This window comes from Drosophila grimshawi, unplaced genomic scaffold, assembly GCF_018153295.1.
Source record: "Drosophila grimshawi isolate 15287-2541.00 unplaced genomic scaffold, ASM1815329v1 contig_311, whole genome shotgun sequence".
NCBI lineage: Eukaryota > Metazoa > Arthropoda > Insecta > Diptera > Drosophilidae > Drosophila > Drosophila grimshawi.
In genome coordinates, this window is record NW_025063098.1 from 13747734 (window position 1) to 13767035 (window position 19302).

The following is a 19302-nucleotide window of genomic DNA, read 5'->3' on the forward strand; positions in this document are numbered from 1 at the left end:
TAAATATGCCAATGGAGTTGGTTTCTCACATGCCTTGTAAAATTCTACTTGAACTAGTCTAGCTGAAATAATAATAATGCTAACCTGTTGCCCTAAAGTACCTCATTAAATTAAATCGATTCACATTAACATTATTATGTCATTAAATTTACTGTACAGTATACATGCATAACTGCACTCACTCATCTATGTGCAAAATTACTTTGTAGATGTTTCACTGTAATTTCCATTATTTGAATATGAAACTCGTCCGTTCGAACTGATGACATAAGATATGTGTGTAATGTTCATCGTCGTTCATTGCCATTGCTTTCACTACAAGTACACACCGGCATTTTTGTAGTTTTTGCTGTTTTCATTGTGGAGGCTCGCTTAACATTGGCCCCTCGTGCGTTTAACATTGAATTAGCAGCGCCCACGTCTTCAGCTGCTCTCCTCTGACCACGCATTCATCTTCGACCTTAGCCTTCGCAAAACCAGCAAGACAAGAGAAAAATTTCAACGAAAAAAAAAAATAATAAAAATAAAATAACAAGCTACATGCAAAAGAGTCGCATTATCATAATATTATTAGATATTATCCCCAGAGGCAGCCACACGAGCTGTTAAGCAATTCAGCTTTTATTTGGCTTGTTGTGCACAGCTAAGGCTGAGGTTAATGACAGTTAAATCTTTTACATATTTTAGTCAGTTTTTTGCTGAATTTGCTGTTATTACTACAGTAGCGAGATATATATTTGATTGTAGATGTTTATCTGTGGGTGACCCTTGACCTCGTCCCATTGCAAAATTGGCCATTTGCAGCCGGCAACTTGGTGCTGTATTTGTTTTTCTTATTTGGTTTGTTGCCTAGCTATATTTACATATAGCTGTACAAACCGGTCAAGAGCAAGAGGCATTCGACATTTATGGCCGTATTGTTCCGCTTTGGATACGCTAAAAAAAACGCCGTTGTTTAGCTTGCTTTTTAGGATGAAGAGGGATAAATAACTCAAGACGCGTTTTAAATGCGAAACTTTGAACGGAGCTATTTTCTGCTCATCGGCAACATTAAGATGATGTATGGATGAGGTATGTACATCCATACATCCAATGTATACATGCATATTTATATGCACACATGACCTTTGTCTGTAGCTGAAGTCAAAGCCATCTCCTTGAGTGTGCATTGTTTATTTGCTTGCATGTCTGGCAGTATTTGGTTTGTTTAGCCTTTGGCAGTCAGTGGGAAATACTAAAACCGATTTAGACACAAGGCACGCATGCCGCAAATCAACCGAAGCCAACAACACCATACTTTGACGATGCCCAAAGGGCGCCAAGAAATTGCAGCCTTTAATGTTATCGCTGTAGTCGTGGTATAAGTACATAATTATTGATAGCCTCCACTATTGGCCATTAGAGGGCAAGCGTATTAAAGTGTAATAAACGCGGAAGGAGCGGTCATTATACAAATTATTGTAATAATAAGTGTGTAGCGCAACGAGATGCAGATGCCAAATCATCCCATAGATGCATAGATGCGAATGCAAATGCAAATGCAGTCGCTGTCGTAGCTGAGCTTGAGTTACTCCCAGCAGTGGCAATTGAAAACATTCAAGTGCCAGCTGATCTGCATAAGTGAACGTCACGTAACAGATACGCAGCTAGCTGGCAATGTATCTGTATCTATGTATGCACACAGACATATGCATCTGCAAGAACGCAGACGTCGATGGCCGTTACGGGGTCGTTCATCTTGATGGGAGCGTGGAAGCGTTTTGATGACTGACTGCCTGTAATGCGGAAAGCGCGTAGCACGCTAAAAACAAAAAAATCGTTGCAACTATCTGCGAGACACTCAGTGCGTTAGGCAGCTATACTGCAACAACCAAGTCATACACATCTTACACACACACACACACACACAATGATTGCCATTGAATCTATTTCGTTAAGCGAGCGCTTAGCTTGGCATAATTTTCAGTATTTTTATATGAAACTCGACAGCCGGTCTGCGCTATGTACAAACATACTTACAATAATCATAATAATGAGCAGGAAGTTTGAGCAAACGCCCAAATCGGCTTATAGTATTATGAGTCAGTCAGTGTTATGTGACAGAGAGGCATACAGACATTGAGTCAGTCAACAAAACCAAAATTGAAATTAAGCCAAGATGCTTTGGTGATAATTAAAAGCGAAAACGGTTACAAGGTATTTATTGTCGCCTCAATTGAATTGCATAACTATGTCTGCATTTGGCTTATAAAAAGTATCAATTACGTTTTACACTAATTGCAACAAAATCAACCAATTTGTTCAAAATCAAATTTTCTTACTTTAATTATTAATTATAATTCGCTCACGAAATACTGTAAGCAGGTTTATTTATTGAATTCGCTACGCTTCATGTTGATGTGTGGCAAGCGGAAGCTTGAGCTTACAAAATTATTTAGTTTTCATCATGTACATATTCGGATGAGATGAGATTTTCATAGCGCCAGCTGCGGAAGTTGGCTCAAAATTGGTTACCAGTAGCAGTTGGCAAACAAGTTTTCAATATATAATTGCGCAAAATTGTAATTGTGCTTGATTGCGTACGCTGACTCAAAACGAGTCGATTTTTCATTTTCAATTTATTTTTCTATTTTTTATTTTTTTTTTCATAATTGGCTGTGGCAGCTTGTGAGAAAAACCAATGCTCAATCTCTCATGTGGGCATTCATTCGATCATATGTCATGCAATGGAGTCTAGCTGCAACCGAAGCGCAGCTATGACTCAGCGGAAAGGGTTTTGGTGGCGCTGAGAGGCAGGGAGTTGGGCAAAACAAAGCGACAACTGCAGCTTGAAGCTTGTAAACAAGTTTGTAATTGATTTTCTATTAGGTTTCTCTCAGTTTTCACACAGTTGCAGTTGAATTGATGCGTAATATTTATTGATTTCACTTGGTTGCTGCAATACTCATAGGCTAATTATTAAAACTTTAAAGTTCATGACAAATTTGGTAAGTTACTTGTTGACCAGAAGTACAGCCTTATACAAGCCAATATATGTTTGAATCGAAACTGAATTGTGGTTCACAGCTAAGCTGCCTAAGTTGCTTATACAGGTGGTAAGAAATTAGCCATGTTCCCCGTAATAAGACGGCTTGTTAACAAAATTGCTTGGGCTTGAAGAAGTAGTTGTTTTTGTGCATTTGGAGTGAAGTGGGGGTTTTGTAATATACAATCCAACTAAATTACACAATCGTAAAAGAAATGTTTGCCAGCGGCTAACTGCAACCATACGAACTACATATGCTATACATATCTCTATATATGTATATAAGCAACAACCACACACTTTCATATATTCAATGCACATTTCTGGCTGCAGTTGAAAACTACTTTCAAATGGTTTTCACTTGCCGCTAACACACCTTTAAATTTTGCTCAGACAAAGACACTGAATGGCGTCGCAAGCTCTCCACCCACCACCCACTTTGTAGGCTGACGACGGGAGAGTGAAATATTTAGAATTATCTCAGGCGAATTTCGAAAGCATCGCCCAGGCTAGCTCAGCAGACGGTGCAGGGGAAGAGTGGGCTGCACGTGCTGCTCCAGCGACATGAATCACGCGATCGATTCGAAAGGAGCCACTAAATCATGAGTGGACAGACTCGACGTTCGATTTGCAGTTAAAATTGTCGGTAATCTGGCAAAATGAAAAAAAGTAATAAAATAAAAGCTTAGACGAAAGGAACGTGACTAAAAAGGATTTACACATGGGCTATAAATCGCAATTGGTGGCGGCCCTGCATAAAAGTGGCTATAACAAAAGCTAATGCCGGCAATCAACGTTGTTTTTCTTATTGATTACTCGATTTTATTTGTGCCGTCTGTCTGTTTGTCTGTCTGACCGTCTCCGTCTAGTCGGAGCTGTACTGTGTGTATGTCTTTCTTGTCTTATGTCGGCTTGCAAAATCGTGGCTTGTAATTATTGGCCATTATTATGGGGTCTAAATGCGCGCACCATTCACCAATAGCCGGAACTGTATCATCGACGGTGCTCGCTCTGGCCTGGACTGGCCACAGTCTGAACTAGGAAACCGGCAAGCACGTTGTTGTTCACGCTTCAATGAGTTAATAATCAATGCGGCTTGGTTGTTGTTTCAACAATTATGCGATTCAAATTGCAACAAGTGCAAAAATGAATTCAATTAGAAACCGGACAGACCGCAGCCTATTGCCAGACAATTTACCAATACCCTGGACATTAATTGGCTGATGCAAATTATATCTGGTTTTTACTTTACACTCAACAACGCATCGATTATAGGAAATTCTAGTAAAAATTTACTACCGAGAGCGAGAGAGATACATATAAGAGAGAAAAACCTGTTGACGTTGTTTTTAGTCATCCAGATTGCGACAAAAATTATAATGAGCAGCACTCTCAGCGACTTTGAGACAAGTTTGGATGTGTGAAACGGCGATGAAATCATGCAGACAGACCCCGACCGCAATTCAAGGTTACAAAGCATTAGTAAATATCGACCAAAAAATAACTCTGGCACCGCTGAGTTGTCATTTTTTTTTACCTAGGCTCAAAACGATTTGGCAATTAGCCAACGCCAACAATAACTAATGGTATTAGTATAAAGCAACATACAGCTCAACAAGTAAAAGTCAATCAGTTAAGAGAGATCGACTGTGTGATACCCTGTATTAAGCTTGATTACATTTCGAATATAAATAAATGTATAGAGAGAAAAGCGTATGGTCTGAAAGATACATTTGCGTTAGTAACGAATTCAAGTCACAAAACGATACTGAAACTAATTTGTTCTATTTGCCAAATTAACACTTTTAAAATTAATTAGATTTTGCAGTTGCTTTAGTTTATATTCTTCATAGGACCGCTAATGCTCGACGCCGCATGATTCATTGAAATCGATTATACATTATTTACTGCAGGGTACACAAATTGAAAGCGATTTCTTAGTGCCAGCCAAGCAAGACCAAAGCGAAACAGATACACCATATGCAGCTAACATATAAATAAAGAAATATATATATATGTTTATATATATATATATTGTTTTTTATATTTGGTTTAACTGAAGTGCAGGCAATAAACTTTACGTAAGCGACCAATAGTCGATGTGCATGAAAGTGTTTCATCACGGACTAAAGGCCCAAAATTGACAGCTCAGTTTTTTGACATATATATATATATATATATATATATATATATATATATGACATTTTGTGGTAGCCTGCTGTCAGTTGTGTCAAATGCGTGTCTATCGACACAATTCGTTGACCCACATGATGTTGGGTTGCCCATTAGGCAGTCATTAAAGCGAGCCAAGATGTAGCAGATTGAACTGCCCGGGAGGGGATAAGCGTGCATCTGATAGCAGATCAAATTGCCGTACAGCGTTAGGCATTTCAGCCGAAGCTTAGAAGCTTGGAAGCTAGAAGCATAAAACGCGTTAAGAAGCCGTTTACTGTTCTTTTTGATTGACATGCTAAGATGCGGCTCTCAGATTGTATCTGCATTTTTAAATCTCAATCTATACATGTATCTCAATCGGTATGTGGTTTGTGGTATGTGTGTTGTGCTGTGTTGTGTTGCCTCAACCTCATTTACAGTTGTGTGGCGGCTTTTGTCTGGTTGGCAATGCGGGCCTTTCTCAATCGGCTCTCATTGTTAGCGTCGGCATATATGACAGCTGATTTTCTTCCGCTTTTAACGGTTCATAATTGAAATTATAATTCAATTTATGCTCGCTGCATTGCTTTGTTTGCAACACTTTGCAACACTTTTTCAATTATGTTCAATGCACATTAGAAATTGTCTGGTCGCCTCGAAAGTGTTGCCAAGAGTGAAAGATGCAATCACAGATCCAGCTACAGATACATATATCTGTATCTGTATCTGCAGTTCACTGGCGTGTTTGGCTCTGCGCAAATAAATTCGATTTGATTGTGGGTTTTTTTAATCTTGTTTTTGGTTTGTTTGTTGTTTAATGTTTAATTTCATGCGCATACACGGACTGCCCCACAAGTATTGTAAATAAATGAAGAAAAAAAAACGCAAACAACTGAAATGGTTTTTATTTTACAATGGCGTCTGTTGCAATTAAGAACGCTTTCATTTTTCACTTTTCATCTCATTTCTCATTCAAGCCGAAAATTGGAAAAAAAAACTTTTACTTCATCTAATTGAATTAACATTAGCACACACACTATATTGTACACGAAGATCTGTATTAATGCGCCATATACACAACATGTACACGTGAAATATACTACAATAGTATTGAAAAGTAAACCTATCAGCGGATTTATTAATTGCAATTTGTATTTTACATTTTCACTTAGGCTAACTTGTCCCCAAACTAATTGAATAGACAGGAAATTTTTCATTTCTGCTGCTCTGTTCGACAATCATCAAGTGTGCGAGCTGTTTTCAAAAATAGATACGAAAATGCCGGCATATTTGGGTCGAGCTGTTGTATGTGCGAGTATTTCCGAGTATTTTAAGTATATTTTCACTGTGGCGACTGTGGGGCGACGAATAGATCCAAATCAATACAATTGAGAATTTTTCCATCAGTCGCATAAATTTCCAAGTGCAGTTCAACTGATAAACTTGAAGACAATCGCTACCATTACCATAATGAGGGTCAGCCTCGAGGAGCTTGCTACTCACAAGAGATTCTTCACAATTATTTACAATTTAATATTGATTTGTATGGAGCGTCCCATTTTCTATTTTGAGGGGGCAGAAGGGGCTGGGTATGGCGGCACTTCAATTATCAGTCGACGCATAATTAAGTGCATGGCCCCCTCGCTTTTTGACCTCGAGCTGACATAACACAACAGCGCAGCGACCAACGGACGCTGCCCCAAGCTGCACGCGATTTGCATGCGTTTAAAAACGCTTACGCAAGAGACGCTCCCAAATAGAAAGTGTCGCGACACATTTGTGTGCCATAAATTAAGTAATTTAGTTTTACGATAGACGCTTCAAAATCGTGGCTCAGCACTTATGTGGGTAGCAAATTGTTATATATGACAATTATTGATGTCCAAAAGCAGCTGCTGAAATTTTCCGCCAACATTTTGTAAATTTCTTTCTATCTTTCAATCAGGGCACGAGCTTAAAGTATTTTGATTAATTTGTCGTCGTTGTCTTGCTTGTCTTTTGGCAATTAACTGTTATGGGGTTTTAATGCCACTTTGTTATAAAAAAAAAGAAACCCCAAGAGGTGTACCTTACATAAACCATATATGTGAATATCTATATAGTATATTCATATAAATCACATGTTTGCATTGCGCATTTAACAGTTTTGCTGCGTTTTGGAATTTTGCCTTTTGTTTGAATTCGGTTTTAATGTTACTTTTGTTTTTGCTTTGCAAAAATATAAAAAATAAAATAAAAAAAAAACTTTCTCCGCCGCTTGTCGTGCAAACTTGACGCACAAAACGAAACCAGAAAAATAAATAATAAAGAAAAAGAAATGAACAACAAGCAGATGATTTACAGCACAAATAATAAAATGGTCATTATGGGCTTGGAGTTATTTGTCAAAGAGTCAGCGAGACACGAAAAAATAAAAAATCAAGTAACCTCAAGTGTGAGACAGGAAATTGAACTTTGCACGATATATTTGGTCAATCGAGTTTGATTCATCACCTACAACAACGATGAGATAAGATGAACTAGTTATTGTGACATTTCTTATCGAGCTGCAATCAATCACGTTCTCTTCGCCAAACATAATGCACTTTTATTGTCCGAGCAGTCCGCTCGAGCTGATAACAAAAAACGAACGCGTTTTTGGCGCGATTTTAAGCGCAGCGCATGCAAAATGAGTAAAATACACAAATATGTTGTGAAGTCAATTCACGAATTGCAATTACGAGCAGAGTTTTAAGTATTAGATGTACTTTGCTTATGTAAACAACAAACTAACACAATGTAAATGGTTGATAAACAATGAAAACCCAAAGTAACAAACTCCACAAAAAGTGCGTGATTTGAAAAAGCTTAAGAGCCAAGCAAAAAAACAGCAGAAATAAAAAAAAAGTGAAAAGTTGTGGCGTTTTAATGTGCATAATTATTTTGAGCCGAGCTCACTTGAAATTATACTGCGTAACTTTTGGGCCAGTGCCGGTTCCTGCCCCTGTCGCCCCCCACCACAATCTTAACTGAGTAACCAAAGTTAGAAAATTTGTTTTGAAAAAAGTTCGTGTCAAAATGCAGTTTTTTTTTCAAACTTCTTTATGTGTTTTGCTTTTGTTTTCTATAATTTGCCTTTGTGTTTTTTCTTTTTTTATTTAGCAACTTTAAGCATATCGCAAAAGCCATTTAAATGCAAATATGTACATTTTTCTTGTTGTTTTAGCCAGCAAACAGCTTTTGTGAAAGCGTCTGCAACTTAAATACATGTTGAAAATATTGTTGTATTTGTTGTTATTGGTGTGGTTTGTCAGCGAGCCAAAAGTTAATAATGTTATAAATATGTCGTAGTGCCCATCAATGATGATCAGGCCGATTAATGACATGGCGAACGCCTAAGAAAAAAAACCCGTTTCTGTGGCAAATATTTATTTTTGTTGTCTACGTTGACATTTTCCACAGTGTGTGACGAGTGTGCAGGCAATTTCTTTTTGGAAAAACCAACACGTTCGGCGCCGTCTTTCAATGAAATTTTTGTCTTAAGTTGTTGCTCCCGAAGCTGTTCATTCATTCATAAGTTTAATTGCAATGGTTAAGTGTTTTTTTCTGGCTAAGTGCTAATCGCTTCAGCAGCTGCCTCATGCTGAGAGAGAGCGCTGGTGGTTAGGGTCAAATGCCTGATTTGAAAGACCCTTACCACCCAGCAAGTGAAAGGATTTCAAAGTTTGAAGCACTCTCTCATCGATCATCAATTCAAATTTGTCAGTTAGAAATGCCTGAGTCTATATAAGCATTATGGATAGATTTAATTAAATCGGTTTAGGGCTATCATTTAAATCTTATAAGCTTTTTAATCGTCTAATCACTTTTAATCTCAAGCTCGATTTACATCAAAATGCTTTCATCCATTCTCATGGCTCTTTTCTAATCCAATTTCTGTATTCCAAGTGAATTTTACTTTTCATGAATTCCAACCAATAATCGTGTTTCTGAATTGTAAGCCGAAAAAATATTGCTTCCAGAAATCGGTTTTCAGTGATTTGACTACGAAAAAGTAGTCAATTGGATTTTGGTTTGGATTGGAATTAAAAGTATTATTACACAACTACACTCATTTATTAATTTATACAATTTTGTTTTGTATAATTTTGCCCCTTTCCGTTGACGTATTTAAAATTTTTGCTGTCAATTGAAAAATGTATACAAAATACTTAAATTTAGTTTACATTTTATGAGAGAAATATGTTCAACTTACCCGCAGGGAGTTTATGCAAACCGGCGAAAAAGTATTTTAAACAAAATATGGGTGAAAAAAATCCACAATTTCACTGCGTCAGCTTTGGCAACACACAAAAATGTGCCAGACGGGTGATAATTATCCAAGAAATTCTAGACGTGTAGTTGTTGTAGTTCACTGAGTGCGGTTTTTATTTGTTTTATTTTTGGTTTTGTTTTTTTATATGAAATATGAAACCGGCAGCCCAAGCACGTTAAAGGTGCTAAGAAATGTTGTTGTCAGCCGACTTTTATTATGAAATTGCAGTCAAGAGAGAAGTTTTCAGAACTTTTCAAAGACTTTGTTAACTCTATGCCAAAGTTAGCCAACAAGTTGCAGTTGCTGTTGTTGTTGGTATTCAATACGTAAGCTTGTTAACTCGTTTCCAAGCTAAAGAAATGAATCCATAGGATCTGCTCGATCCCTTGTAATTGTTGTTGTTGCTGTTGGTGTATTTTACACGACGCGTTGCAGTTGTTGTCGCTGTTGCTGCGGTTTTAGGTGACTGACAGACGGCAAACGGGGGTTGGCAAGGGGAGTTCCGGTATTCGTATCGATTACAATGCGTTTGCAGTCAACTTTTTCCTGCTAAAAGCTATTATTGTTGCTGTGGCCGGTTAACGTTTATTTGGAATTCGTATTGGATTTTATGGGTATTTGATTAAAAAACAAAAAACAATATGAAGTCAACAAAATTCGTAAGTATCACTTGCACATTCTTTTTTTTTTTATAACCTAATATTATTTGCTTGTTAATTTATTTCGTTGTGTTGATTTTTCTCGATTGTTGTTTGTTTTGTGGGTTTTTTTCTTGTGTCGTTTAGAAAGTGGGTTAAATTAAATGGCGCGTCTTGGCTACGCTTCATGCAAATTATTATTATTTTTTGCATGCACAGATTTCGCGCTTGTTAAAACTTGTTAGATCTGTGATTTATTTCGATTTCTTGCAAATATCATATTCATTCAACTTTGTAATCTTGCGTTGCTTTATCTCTCCTCTCTCTTCTTTCACTTCGTTCGCTTCTGTTATGTTCGCAACTGAGTTATTTACAACTTGATATTCCGCTTGAGACGTTTGCACTTCTTCTCGTTTCACTCGTAACTGAATGGAAATCGACCGATCACCGTGACTGCGACCCGAGCTACGATCAAGCTGCAGAAGTGGCTTCGTGCACTCTTCTCTTCTTATTGTTGTTGCTTTCGAACGCACAGGTGAGAGCCAAAGACACGAACTCGATGCCGACTTCAACAACGAATCAGCAGCACAAAGAGCAACTCAAAGCAAGCTTGCAGCTTTTTTAACGGTTTTCCTTTGTTACATACATGCGCTCTCCGAAGCGACGATTCAAGTTATCCGCTCGCAGCGCAAGAAAACAACAAAAGCCAGCAGAACCATTTGCTTGGCCATCAAGTGATCGTTGCTGCCTGCATTCAATAGGCAGCGGTGTGACCAGCATCGGATTACAAACAAATATCATATAAATATAACAAAAAATACTAACAGCGGATAAACAGCTTTCAAAAAAAAATACAATTAAAATTTCATGGTCTTTATGCATCTTTTGCTCTCGGCATATACGATTTAATCGAATTACACACCGAAAGTTTTCACGATTGCAACATAATTTAGTTTTATTCATTTAAACTTGAATTGCATTGAATAGCTCAACTCCTAACCCCTTGGTAATTCAAATTGAATTACAAATTCAAATAAATTGGTCAACCGATTGCTTTTAAGAAGCAGTCAGCTGTGCACATTCGATAACTATTTTTCAGTGTTGGTAAAGATAAAATTGAACATATTAGGTTATGCTGCCCATGATGCGACAACAATTTTCACACTTCTGTAAAGAAATAGCTTTTTTAAACAATTAAATTAGAAAATTATATAACTATAAAGGAAACTCGTAGTGTAAACTCGGAATCATAAATTATCAGAAAATGAACGCAAGGAACTTGACGCAAAACTAGTTCAGTGCTCAACAAGTTCCACGAAGCAGACGGACTCGATTGTTGAACCAATAATTTATCTGCTGACGCTCAAATAAATATAGTGGAATATGCATTATTTGATGCCACAATAATAAATCATTATTAAATTATTACATGCATGTTAAACAAAGTACGTAAGTACCAAATTTGTTATACTATTGCTAAGCTGCTTCTTGTGCGTTTCCATCATCTGAACAACTGTAAACAATTTATTGCAGTTTTAGTAGAAAATGACTGACATTAAGGAAATCGTTGTTATTGTTAAATGGAGTGGCAAGGAGTATCCCATTGCCGATCTAACCGACCAGGACACAGTTGAGGTGCTGCGCCACGAAATCTTTCGCAAAACACAAGTGCGACCGGAACGCCAAAAATTATTGAATCTGAAGCACAAAGGTAAATTCGAAATTGCACAAAATGGATTATTATATTATAGTCAACTATAAACCGAACGGATTTGCAGGCAAACCGGCAGCCGACAATATAAAACTACATGCCCTCGAGCTGAAGCCCAATTTCAAGCTGATGATGGTTGGTTCCACAGAGGCGGACATTGAGGACGCCTGCAGTCTGCCCGAAGACATTGGCGAGGTCATCGATGATTTCGATGATGCCGACGAGCGGGAGGAGTCCGTCGAGAATTCTGCCGTCTACCTGGCCAAAGTGCAGCGTCGCGTGCAACATTATAAGATCACCGAGCTGTCGCCGCCACGTGAGGGCAAACATTTGCTTGTCTTGGACATTGATTATACCCTTTTCGATCATCGTTCGCCCGCCGAGCAGGGCACGGAGCTGATGCGTCCCTTTTTGCACGAGTTTCTCACGTCAGCGTATGAGAACTATGATATAGTGATCTGGTCGGCAACCAGCATGCGCTGGATTGAGGAGAAGATGCGCCTGCTTGGCGTCGCCAATAATGATAGCTACAAAATAATGTTCTACCTCGACTCGAATGCCATGATCTCAGTGCATGTGCCGGAGCGCGGCGTTGTCGATGTGAAGCCGCTGGGTGTCATCTGGGGTCTGTACAAGCAGTATAGCTCGAAGAATACGATCATGTTTGACGATATACGTCGCAATTTTATGATGAATCCCAAGTCAGGACTCAAGATACGTCCATTTCGACAGGCGCATTTGAATCGCTCCAAGGACAAGGAGCTGCTGAAACTGTCCAACTATCTCCGCCAGATTGCCTTGCACTGCAAAGATTTCAATTTGCTTAATCATCGCAAATGGGAGCACTACGAACCGAAAAAGAACTCTTAATAGGCATTTTACAATTTACGAGTTAAGCACTTTATGTAATAAGATTCTCTTAATTTGTATTCCATTAAAAATAATTTTTTAACGCACATTACACATAGTCATTAATTAGAGCGTGTATCCGCCCTGATCAGCCCAGTGTACGCGTCTAGCCTCCAGATACTCCTCGTGCAGTCGCCGTCGCTCCTCCTCCAGCTTGGCAAGGCGGCGATAACGCTGCAGCACCATGCCACAGCCGAACAGCAGCGCCACCTGACAGATCAGCCAGAGTATGAAGAGTGCAATCAGCAGGCTCTGATTGATGCAGATGTTGTCCAGATGCAGCTGATCATCGATGCCAGCGATGAGCAACACTCCACGCTCCCCGTACAGGAAGCTATTACCATTAGTTTGATCCGGTCCGTGAACGTGCAGATTATAATTGAGGGGCAGTTCCATTTGGGAGGCTGTCGCATTTAATGCTGAATCTTGCTGCACATCCATAACAGTCGATATATAAACGGGATTCTGCACCCGAACCTGTTCCAGCTGACGTTCGGGCCGTTCCAGTTGGCGTCGCTTGCGTCGATGCCACAACCCCTCCGAGGAAGAAAGGCAATTGGTAGGCGCACAACGCTGCACACAGAAGCGTATCTTGACATCAAAGCTGACATTGGCTGTGCCAGAGAATTTGAAGGCATGGAAACGTGAGCGCAACATGTTCCGGGATTGGGTGCGCACACGCTCCAGCGCTGGGAAGACACTCGCATCTGTGGGACAACCGCGCTCATCAATCAGCAGCACATAATTCTGATTGTCCTGTGACTTGGCCACCAGCGAGGTGGCACGAAAGTCCGGCAACGGTGCTAGCTGCAACTCCAGATGCTCACCGAACTGATCCGCGCTATATTCCGCAACGATTTGCAACTCCAAATTCTGGCCAATCTGCACATCGTTCGTCTCGTGCTGCTGTGTGTGATCCACAATTTGTAAAGTGATCCGCGGTTGCGGATATGGGTCAGCAGTGCTGCTGTTGTAATGAACCACACCCTCCACAGGAAACATGCTTGACCCCGCGGACGAGTTAAGGTAAGAATTTTGTTACTAAAGGGTTCTTTGCTTTAAGTACTTACTGCTTTGCATATTCCACAGACGACTCCAGGGCAATGGCACTGGGCACCTGCTCCGAGGCATCTGTATTGCTGTCACCCGCGTTCTGGCCAAGCATAGCCGTCGCATTGTTGAGGATGCAACCGACTTTGATGAGGCGATCCCCTTGCGTCTGCACATTGGCATTGTTTTGTATGACGACCAGTGCGGATATGAAGGTCCTGTTAAAACATTCCCATAATCAGACAATATGAAAAATTGCCATAAAATTAGACTCCTTACCTGTGGTAAGAATGTGTCATCTCGTAGGCGCGCAGAATGCCGCATCGATTCTCCTTGGGCTCGCTGCCAATCTCCAGGCGTAGCAGCAGGCTCTCATTGCCGCTTCCGCTCACCTGGCAGTCCTTCGAGTGCATACTGGCGTACATCCTGCCAGTAAACCAATCCTTGGGCATGTAGCGAATGCTCATCTCATCGCGTGTGCAGAACACCTTCACTGTTTACCAGGAAAGATTGTTAGTATGAGACGATATAGTTGGAATTGCGTTTCTCGTATTTTTAATAAAGCATTATAGAATTTTTGCGATTTATGTAATTCATTGAAAGTGATATTTATAAGTATTATATAAACTCAAGGTGTATATCTAGGAACTATAATATCTTGTAAGAACCACTTTATTTTATAACTATCTCAGACTAACTTGTTGTATTTTTTTTTGTTTAAAATAACTTATAATATTGCTTCCTATTCCTATGACAAAATCAAAAGATGCAATAAGTGGAAGATTTTACTATTCAACAACAATACGTAGAATATTGTATTATACCCCTTTCATATGCTGGCAAGAGTATTTAGTAGTGGTCACTCAATTTTTGTGCTTAACTCACCATCGAGGCACTTAACGCGTCGCATGTAAATCGAGTTGTCGCGCAACTTAAGGCTACGTGGTCCGAGGGATACAATGTCCTCGGAGTGTAGCAGGCACTCGGAGCGCGTTAATTGATTGAGATAGTAGAATGAGATGCCCTGGCAGTAGAATTTGGACTCGCGGGTGCAAAGCGCCTGACACTGCAACACAAAGCAAACGGTCATCAATCAATCAAAACATACATCGAATCGATTGCAATCATAATGCGAGACGGCTCAAGCGCTACACAGATGACTGAAGGGCCGCACCTCTTTCTGGGTGAGGCCCAAATATTTGGCTTCCGCGTAGATGAAACTGCTGTTGGCATACAGTTCGTACGAGCAATTGTCATTCTCCATGGGTCGCTCATAGCACTGGTTCTCCATATACTCCTCGTCGTAGGGCGCCGCCCGGAAAGCGTCCGGCTGTATGGATTTGTCCTTGTCACTCAGCGTACAGCGGCCGAGGGTAAGGCGGGGCATCTGAGAGTGTTCCCCATTGCGAAACCTGCAGGGGATGTAAGCATTAAGAACTGAGAAATCAAACAAAAACTGATGTTCCGGATGAGTTACACATTGTATCTCACAATGATTTATGACTTCACTGCTCAGCAGTGATATCATCATAATCGAGTGAAAAGCATTCGCATTAAAAATGCATAACAAAGGCAATTAATTTATTTAAGCTGAAACTGAAACAGCAACAGAAACAGAAACAGCAAACAAACTGTCAATTTACCGCTCACGATTGTTCCGATACGATGGCGCAAACGAGGCGGATAGGCATTTGAATTGCGTTTCAAAGAAACATCTCTCGGCGCACTCACGACGCGTGACCAGCGTCGAAATTGTCTTTTTGCCATGGTACATCAAACTGTTGCCCGGAATTTTGGTCAGCGCCCAGCGTCGACCTTTGCACGCCTCGGGAACTGCATGAAGAAGAACAGCACACACACACAGACAGAGTTAATCAAGGTTGGGAACGCCCTCGCCACATCCGGGCAATAATACGAACCGCGCAAACAGCTCTTCTCGTAGAACATGGCCTCGGCATCCGCCACCAGAGGCAACTCATCCGCAATGGCCAAGTAGCGTGCATTCCGCTCAAAATATGAGTAGCCATAGCACTCATTCGTGTCCAGCAGATGCACATACGCAATGCAGTCCGGATCCTCGTTACAGCTACGCCAGCAGACCTCGCTTGCCGGCTGCTGCTCATCGTCAGCGTTATCAACCCCCAATCTGTAGTTGCCACTGCGTCGATCACGATCTTTGAAATTGCTGGCAATCGGTGGCGCGTAAATCAAATTCCGTTCACTGAGGTAATCGAGTGGCGGTCGAAATCCGACAATTTTCTGCAACTGCAACTGATGCAGTGGACACTTGAGCAGCAGCGCATCTACGAATATAAATATGTATAAATTGTTGTGGGAAAACAATAGTTAGACTTGCTTTCGTTGAGCTTGAAGGCCTCAAACAAATTCCACAAATTGCTCGAAGCACTTAGCTCGATTATGGCATGTGTCTATATTATCTGAGCCATATATATATATACACATCTACATGCGATTGTGCATATCAATTTCACATACACAAATTGTGCAGGTTATACCAAGTACGAGTATTCTGAATCATCGGTGCGAATAATTCAAAATATTTATGCATAACTAAACAATTAGGCATCTATTTGAGACAATCAGACATCTACTGCATTAATTTAATCGGGCGTATATAAATATATTTATATATATATATGAGCAATTGTTATTTTTTCCTTTCCTTATAACCGTAGGCACTTCAGGGAATTCATTTAAATCAATCAATTAAGTCATTTACTTCCCTGTCTAGTTTAGAGTTTATGTAAGCTTGTTAAACAATAGGTAATATCAGCTGAGACTCATCATTAGACTCGCTGTCGGGCAAATCTGAAAGCCGCTTTCCCCACCCCCTAACCATGCCCACCCATGCCACACTCCCCACAACATCTTCTCTTTCTAGCACTCTTTTGTAAATTGATCTGTGTTATTTTGGTTTTTTTTTTACTCAAATACCAAGTTCAGCTATGTAATGCAAATTTCAAGTGCAAAAATAATTTAATAGATGCATCACGTCAGCAAAGGCGACAAAAATAAATAATGACTACGCCTTTGCTAGAATTTAAGACACCCTGTAAACCATATTAATATTATTTCGTATAATGGAGGAATATTCAAATTATGTAGACTTTCATAAAGCTACTATTTGAGTTGCTTCTCATTGAGAGTAATAAATTCATTATATTTAAATTTTAATAACTTATTATTTTAGCTGAACTCAAAACATCCTCAATTATAGATTGTTATTTATTGTAAACGATAAGTCACATTTTTATTTGAAGCTAAGATATCTCTCGTCTCGTGATGAAAGCCTGCAACCCATTTTTACCGCACAGGGTAAATTATTTACATCGCCCGACATTCGAACCTTAAGCCATACTTTATAGATATGCATATGCATGACACTAATAGAAAAATGAGCAAATTAGCCGTGTCAGCAGGGCACTGCCAAAATGTTGCTTACCACTCATGTGTTTTTGCTGCAGCATCAATGACATTGTTGTGAATATCAATTTGCATAACCATTCTGTTTTCCAATCTAATTTAGACATTGTTTTAGATTTTTGTTGTTGTAGTTGTTGTTGTTGTTGTTCCGTTCTAACTATAGCATTGCAAATTATTATTGATGGACACATACAATTTTGAATCAAATCGTAATTGATTTTTTGCCCAAAATGCAGTTAGTGTTTGTTTGTTTTTGGTGGTTTTGCAGTTCTGTTTTGCTGGCTCTGCTCTACGCAATTGAACACTTTCAGTTTTAAATGTATGCACAAGCACATATCCGAGAGCAAACAAAAGTTGAGCTATTTGCATACATGCAAATAGGCCGGGTATGGAAAATGTTAATAAGGCCAATTAAAGTAAACACAAGCGATGCTCCAATTTAAAGAGAACAAAAAATGGTTATCACGTTTTTATCATACTGTATTTGTTGTGTGGGGGCACAGTTTGTGTTTTTGCGGCTCACAATTAATTCGTCGCACTTCCATTGGGCAAAATGCACTTTGCACGCGTTTCTAATCGCACGTCTGACGAACGCGACTTTCGACTTGCAAATAGCAGAGGCTGTGGCTCTGAGGCCGAGTCTAGCTTCCAAGCCAGCTAGATACTCACCAAAAAAACACACACATACATACATTGATGAGAATGAGTATATGTATATATTTGTGAGCAAATGATATGAATGCTTCGATCGAGCGTCGACGTCGCGGCTAACCGAGCGTATGAGAAATTTCATGTTAACATCAACATCAACGTCAACGTCAACAACGTCAGCGTCGCCGCTGACTGCTGATTAGATCGCTGCTTAGGGTGTAGCAGCTCAGCTGTACACTCAGTCGAGTCGCAACCGAATTGCTCGCTGGCTCGCTTACAATGTGCAATAAACAAAACTATTTAACGCACACACACGCCACGGTGAGGGGAGGGGCGGCGCTTGCGTTGCGTATAGCTCGTGGCTCAGGTAGTGCCCCAAAGCATAGATATACATACATATATGTATGTATATGTGCATGCGTATGTAAATACCCAACTATGTATCTGTATCTATATCTATCTCGCCATCACATCTAGCCATGCATGTAGCTTACTTTCCGTGTATCTTTCGACTGTTTGCACAGTTGAGTTCCAGCATCGTTGACATTGTTGTTGTTGTTGTTGTATTCAATGGCACTTTTAACAGTTCAGTGGTTTTGCCGTTGACAACGATTGTTCTTGTTGCCGTTTTGTTGTTGTGTATTGTCCAATGATAAATGGTTGATTTACATTTGTAGCTTCTTTGTCGATTTCGCATTGCTACCATTACAAATGTAAGGCCTTTATGCATGCATGTGTGTATGTGTGTTCCCACCAAATTGGTTCTATGGAAATTGTGTTAGACACGGCGTATGCACAATTGTGTAAACATTGTTTTCTTTTCGCAATCTTCTAATTAGCAACAGTCGCAGGAAGGGCGCCCTTTGCCTAATTAATTGCCATTTCGGGCCATGCGTCGTGTGTGTTACCTTTTGTGGCTGGCACTTGAAATGAACTTATTGGCATGTTGGTCAAGGTCGCCCTCAGCTGCGTAGACTCCCCCAGATGTCTTGCTCGAGCGACGATGTTGTGTCCATGTAGTTACATTTGGTAAGCTACACACTGTGGATGACATTATTATTATTTCTGCGTGTACAATTTGTAAGTAATATGTGTATACAGCCAAACATGCAATTGCTCAATTTGGCATGAATAAATATTACATATTGCATGCATATTCGTAGAATTTGTGCCGAGTGAAGAAATTTACTGAATTGCGTACTTTGTGGCTTACAAAATTGCCACAAATTGAAAGTAAACAAAATTAAATTTCATGCAAGTGTTTTGCCTATTGAATAGGTATAAATAATGGTAAGAGTTTTTAAGTCCTTTAAATTGCTAATATGCCGAAGCATTGAAGCATTTCGTATTGCCAAAGCTGACTGACAGAATTGATTTTACCAATAGAGCAACAGCATACCTTTTGAAGACTTTAATGCAATTAAGG

At 39.7% G+C, this 19302-nt stretch overlaps 3 protein-coding genes across 4 annotated transcripts in view; 1 reads left to right on the top strand and 2 right to left on the bottom strand.

Annotated features, from left to right (window-relative positions):
* Positions 1 to 10706, bottom strand: part of LOC6567557 (serine-rich adhesin for platelets) — a 35481-nt gene extending 24775 nt beyond the window's left edge. The window contains exon 1 of the mRNA XM_032740371.2: positions 9414 to 10706. The gene's annotated coding sequence lies outside the window, so the exon portion shown is untranslated. The remainder of the gene's footprint in view (positions 1 to 9413) is intronic.
* A 539-nt stretch (positions 10707 to 11245) lies between these two features.
* Positions 11246 to 12778, top strand: LOC6567556 (ubiquitin-like domain-containing CTD phosphatase 1). Of its 2 annotated transcripts, none has more exons than XM_001994283.2 (3): positions 11246 to 11560; positions 11645 to 11822; positions 11890 to 12778. In XM_001994283.2, exons 2-3 carry the CDS (start codon positions 11657 to 11659, stop codon positions 12690 to 12692), a joined length of 969 nt encoding a protein of 322 aa, XP_001994319.1. In that variant the 5' UTR covers positions 11246 to 11560; positions 11645 to 11656; the 3' UTR covers positions 12693 to 12778. The 2 variants fall into 2 exon arrangements, with proteins under 2 accessions (XP_001994319.1, XP_032595683.1); XM_032739792.2 differs by having other exon boundaries at positions 11355 to 11556.
* Positions 12699 to 17836, bottom strand: LOC6567555. Its single transcript, XM_001994282.3, has 8 exons — positions 17245 to 17836; positions 15701 to 16084; positions 15425 to 15614; positions 14956 to 15193; positions 14667 to 14847; positions 14061 to 14274; positions 13802 to 13999; positions 12699 to 13734 (listed from the first exon to the last, which is right to left on the bottom strand). The coding sequence occupies exons 1-8, from the start codon at positions 17414 to 17416 to the stop codon at positions 12798 to 12800; spliced, it is 2514 nt and encodes an 837-aa protein (XP_001994318.2). The 5' UTR covers positions 17417 to 17836; the 3' UTR covers positions 12699 to 12797.
* Positions 17837 to 19302: the final 1466 nt, after the last annotated feature.